The sequence below is a fragment of the Rutidosis leptorrhynchoides genome, chromosome 2 (genome assembly GCF_046630445.1).
Source record: "Rutidosis leptorrhynchoides isolate AG116_Rl617_1_P2 chromosome 2, CSIRO_AGI_Rlap_v1, whole genome shotgun sequence".
Classification (NCBI taxonomy): Eukaryota; Viridiplantae; Streptophyta; class Magnoliopsida; order Asterales; family Asteraceae; genus Rutidosis; species Rutidosis leptorrhynchoides.
Window position 1 is genome coordinate 645,493,015 of NC_092334.1, and position 5,254 is coordinate 645,498,268.

The window sequence follows — 5,254 nt, forward strand, 5'->3', positions numbered from 1 at the left end:
GTATTTCAGAATTTCGGCCTGCTTCACATGTCCTTTGAGATGGTTTAAAGATCGGGTCTCTGTAATGCGGATTGAGTTTCCGCTCAATATCACGTATGTACGTGGAAAATGATCAGTCAAGTGGGTCATTTTTCCGTGAATAATTCCAAATAACTACCTTAAAAAAATATAAAAAAGTTTATTTACTTACTGAAGTAGTAGATGGTTGCCTCATCAAAATATATACATTCAATTTTTTAACCGATCTTAAAAAATTAAAAAATTGAATGTATAACCGATCTAAGGCTCTAGTTATTGAGTCGACATCAAACGTCGATTTATTGGCGACTTGACTGACTCTTATAGCATAAATTAAATTTCAGGCAGGATTTAAAACCCATGAAAAGTTGATTTTATCTTCATGGTGTCTCAATTTTATTTTTTATTTTATTTTTAAAAACTTTTTCCTACTTATTGGCCGGAGGTCCACTCGTAAGCAATCTCTATATATAGAGAGGGATGACTTTCTCTACTTTTGAAGGTGTTTTTACTCTGGGTCGAGAAATGACTTGTCTTTATTCTCGGATAGGGAAAGAATTGTCTACATCTTACCTCCTCTATACAACGTTTATTTGATATTGGGTTTTGTTGTAGATGTTGTAATTTTTTAACCGATCTATGTAAAAATAAAATTGAACATTTTAAAATTGATGCGTGGCTCCTCTACATCGCGTATGCCCTAAACTCGTTTAAAGTCCCCAAATCGCGAATAGTAAAGACATAAATTATACTTGTAAGACCTCATAAACCCTTTTACCCTCGCCGCCGATCACACCACACCACACCACAGTTTTCCTATAAAATCATGAGTCGGAGTTTAGGTATTCCGGTGAAGCTGCTACACGAGGCCGCCGGACATATAGTCACCGTCGAACTCAAAAGCGGCGAAGTTTACAGAGGTAGTATGATTGAATGTGAAGATAACTGGAATTGCCAGCTGGAAAACATCACCTTCACTGCTAAGGTTACTTTACCCTAATTTTTTATTTTTTATTTTTATATTCTAATTCAGTATATTCTGTTTATCATACCTTATATTTCGCCTCTCTATCGTTTGTCTGTTATTGATTTATTATTAAACCCTAAGTTTTAGAGCACTTAATTGCTAGGGCAAAGTTTACTGATTTATCAATGGTCATCTAACAATAAATGATTCTGTCATGTTTAATAACTCTAAACCCTAATCTTTAACAATTTGTATGAGAATGTGCTCGAATTTTAAAGATTTTATCTTGTTCTATGAGATTGCGAAATTGTATTGAAACTCTTGCTGTATGTTATATTTATAGAACTAATAATAATGTGTTAGTTAGAAAGGCTGGTACAGTGCATTAATGCGTAATTTACCACACAACAGTGCGTTGCTCGTTTTTTAGATTAGGTTTTTAAAGAGCCTTCATTGTTGAGAAATTGTGGCAAGTAGAATGTTCTTTGGCTTATTTTAGAATCCACACATATTGTGCTTGGAAATGCTTATCACTGAACATGAATAGTTTCTCGAATTACTCTCTTTACTGTTTAAAAAGTTGTAAACTCTAATGTTGTCAAATGTCAACTGTCACGTTAGTGTCTAGTCTTTAGTCTTTACTATGATGGCATGAAAACTAGGTTTGGTTATTTTTTATCATCAATTTGAAAAGTGTACATGTGAGAAGGTAGTCGAGTGAGGAACATGGTGGGGCTAAGGAGTTTGATGTTCTAGTGGAACTGCTATCTCATTTACCTAGGATGCATATTGGTCTAATCGTATCTCTAATATAACCTGCGTTGTTTTTATCATCTTTTCTGAAATCTATTATCTAATTTTAGTTCATGTTTATTGTCTAATAAATAATCGTATCTCTAATATAACCTGTGTTGTTTTTATCAATGATTGCGTTTAGAACGCATGCTCTTCTTGTACCATCAATGACTGTTATTATTCTCATAGTAATGTGTTTCTACTTTTTTTGTTGATGAGGTCATGAGATGTAACCGAAGTGATACTCCTAAGTAATATCATTTTTATTTGTGATTGTATGGAATAAACATAAACATAGCTCTTAAAATTGGAATCTTAACGAAAAATTATAAGCTTTATTGCCATAACATTAAATGTTACACCTTTGGAAGACAGTGAAGAAGATTCTTAACACCTAACATGAAATTGTAAACCAATATTATAAGAGATTAATGGTATTTTCTGTTGTTTAATCAGTATGTATAATGTATTTATGAATATAACTCAATTTTTTGTTTAAAATAAATCGAAGACGTCAAATTGGAATTTGTATAAAAAGTATTTTTTTTACCTGAAAATACTGTAGACTGATGTTGGTTTATATCTGCAGGATGGAAAGGTGGCTCAACTTGAACATGTCTTTATTCGGGGCAGCAAAGTCAGGTATGTAATGCTTCCTGATATCGTCTCTCTCTCTCTCTCTCTCTCTCTCTCTCTCTCTCTCTCTCTCTCTCTCTCTCTCTCTCTGTGTGTGTGCGCGCGCGCGTGTGGGGGTGGGGGGATTTTGATTATTAAGATGCTAGATAATGGACCTATAAAGATGCTTTTGACTTCAATATGATTTGGATTTGGATTTTGATTTAAATATAATTATCATGCTATAGCAATGATTTTTTCTCGTTTATTTTTGGGAAATCAATGTCATTCTCTATACTTCGTGTAAACTACTAATTATTACTCCGTATATAGTCTGAAGGTGGTTATTGGTACCAAACAACACCAAGGTTCCATTTGATTATGTACTGTCAACTCTATAATTCATACTACGTGTTTATGGGTCATGTATGTTTCTTTGCGCATCAAATAAATGGATTCACGATCACATCTTGTTTTTACCATGTTTTAGTTGAGCCTAATGAATTCTTGCAGGTTCATGATCATACCAGACATGCTTAAGAATGCTCCAATGTTCAAGCGTTTAGAAGCTAGAATTAAGGTACTCAATTTACGTTTCTGGCACTCTTCGTGTATTCATGTTACCAGATATGTAGCCTTTTTTTTTTTCCAACTCAAAATTTTTTTATTGCAGGGCAAGGGTTCAGCACTTGGTGTTGGTAGGGGTCGTGCTGTTGCTATGCGAGCTCGGGTAAGTTATAACAGTATTACTATTATCTCCCGCACAACATGAAACATGTATTAAGTGAAACCCCCGAGAGCATCGCTTTCAGTTCATACAGTTTATAGTTCAAATATTTTGGTTCACAAAACAAGTGGCACAAATGTCATTTGCAAACTTCAATCTTGTTTGGTCAACTGAACCCATTACAGCTTTCCATTTTGTATGGTGAAATTGGGACACAACTTACTATATGTGTATAGTTAGCAGTTGAAATATAACTTTATAAAGATGAAATTATGTAACGGATCATAAAAAGGGAAACACTTATATTTTTTAAATTTCTTTAGCTGCTTACTGATGGTGGTTTGGTGTTATGCAGGCTCAAGCAGCTGGTCGTGGCGGTGCTCCACCAGTTAGAGGGCGGTAATCTGTTTTTGAATCATAATCATTAACCCAAAAGACAGATCCTGAGTAATCAACAACATTTAGGTTTCCGCTTTGCTATGTAATATTGATATTGGTATTGGATTTAAAGTCTAAGTATTTTGTGTATGGTTGTTGAAAGCTCAATTATGTTTCAGAACTTGCCGTTCATTAGATGTGAAAGCACAAAATTACTTGTATATGCTTCCAATGAATAGTTGGAGAAAGGGCTGAAGGAACTATAAACTACAAAGATAATAATGGCATAGAATTCAGCTAAATAGTATCATGCATATTCATCTAGACATCCCTAATATGTCATATTTGTTATAATACCATCTTATATTTTGTAGGCCTGTTATGGTGTCACAAGAGGTTTCAAGTTTAAACACCACTATCACATCTTTATGTGACCGTCAAAAAACATAACAGTCAAAGGGTAATTTGGTTAGATGATGTACGTTTGAGTAAAAATAATCCCGTAACATGTAGAGATCCACAAAAACCGGTTTTTGGGCCGGTTATAAAAAAAAAAGGGTTCCAAAAAAAGACTGTGACCTGGTTACAGTTCCAGTTCTTGGGGTCTTTTTTTCGGAATCAGTTTTTTTCGATTCTCGACGGTGTTTTCGGATTTTTACCGGATTCGATTTTTACCGGTTATATTTTTACCGATTCGATTTTATAACGTTTGAAGTTTGAACAACAATAACATAAACAAAATAAAAATAAGTTAACGTTTGAACGTCTATAAATAATATTTAATAATACAATTATAATTTATAACTCTTAAACAACTATAAATATTATAAATATTAAACACTTTTATTTAAACAATACAATTATAATTTATAGGAAAGTTGATACATTTTGAGCTTCGGCATGTCAATCAACCGAAAATGTATTAGAGCATCCGGTGTCTACTGTCCATTTTCGGCGTCAACCGAAATTGACGGTGGGATCGACGGTCGGTCGACACCGGACCACCGTCGATCTCGGCGTCGGTATTCAATAAACTAGCCTTTTTTCGAGTTTGATTTTCAAAAACTAGCCGTTTTAACGGCTAGTTTTCCTTTTTTTTTTTTTTTTTTTTTTTTTTTTTTTTTTTTTGTCATATAAATACCACACTTATTTTACTCACACAACTATATCTTTTTTTTTCATCACTTTCTCTCTACAATATTTAAATTATCACTTTAATACAACACCATTAATCACAAACTATGTCGTATTCTTCGAGTTCTTCCCACGACTCATTCACAAACTATACGCTAAACTTACTTGATGAATTATCTTATGAATATGATGTAAACTCACGTCGTTATATACGTCGTAATCATTATGAAATACACAAACGTTTGATGGGCGATTATTTTGACGAGGGTTGCAAATATACGGATGAAAATTTCAAACGAAGATTTCGTAATCATTGACACTGAAATGGACACTGTGGACACCTCCACCTTAGTCAATTTCAGTAATGGACACTGAAATTGACCTTGGTGCAAGGGCACAGACACCCTGTGCTCTTAGTGACTTGAGTATATCGAACTTTGACATTGTCATCACCTGTTATACTTTATTTGTCTTGTCGTTGTCATTCTAGATATCGTTGTTGTTCAAATTGATCTTCATCTATGCGTTGTTGCATGTGTGATATATTTTCTTCAACGTCAAAGAGATCATATTCACCTTCTTTCAATTCGGATTCGTTATTTGACCTGGTTGCTGAAGAC

At 33.8% G+C, this 5,254-nt stretch overlaps 1 protein-coding gene across 1 annotated transcript; it reads left to right on the forward strand.

Moving 5' to 3' along the window:
- Window positions 1-800: 800 nt before the first annotated feature.
- LOC139893756 (small nuclear ribonucleoprotein SmD3b-like) lies at window positions 801-3,802 on the forward strand. The gene is made up of 5 exons (XM_071876931.1): window positions 801-1,003; window positions 2,370-2,422; window positions 2,909-2,975; window positions 3,069-3,125; window positions 3,478-3,802. Exons 1-5 carry the CDS (start codon window positions 845-847, stop codon window positions 3,523-3,525), a joined length of 384 nt encoding a protein of 127 aa, XP_071733032.1. The 5' UTR covers window positions 801-844; the 3' UTR covers window positions 3,526-3,802.
- Window positions 3,803-5,254: the final 1,452 nt, after the last annotated feature.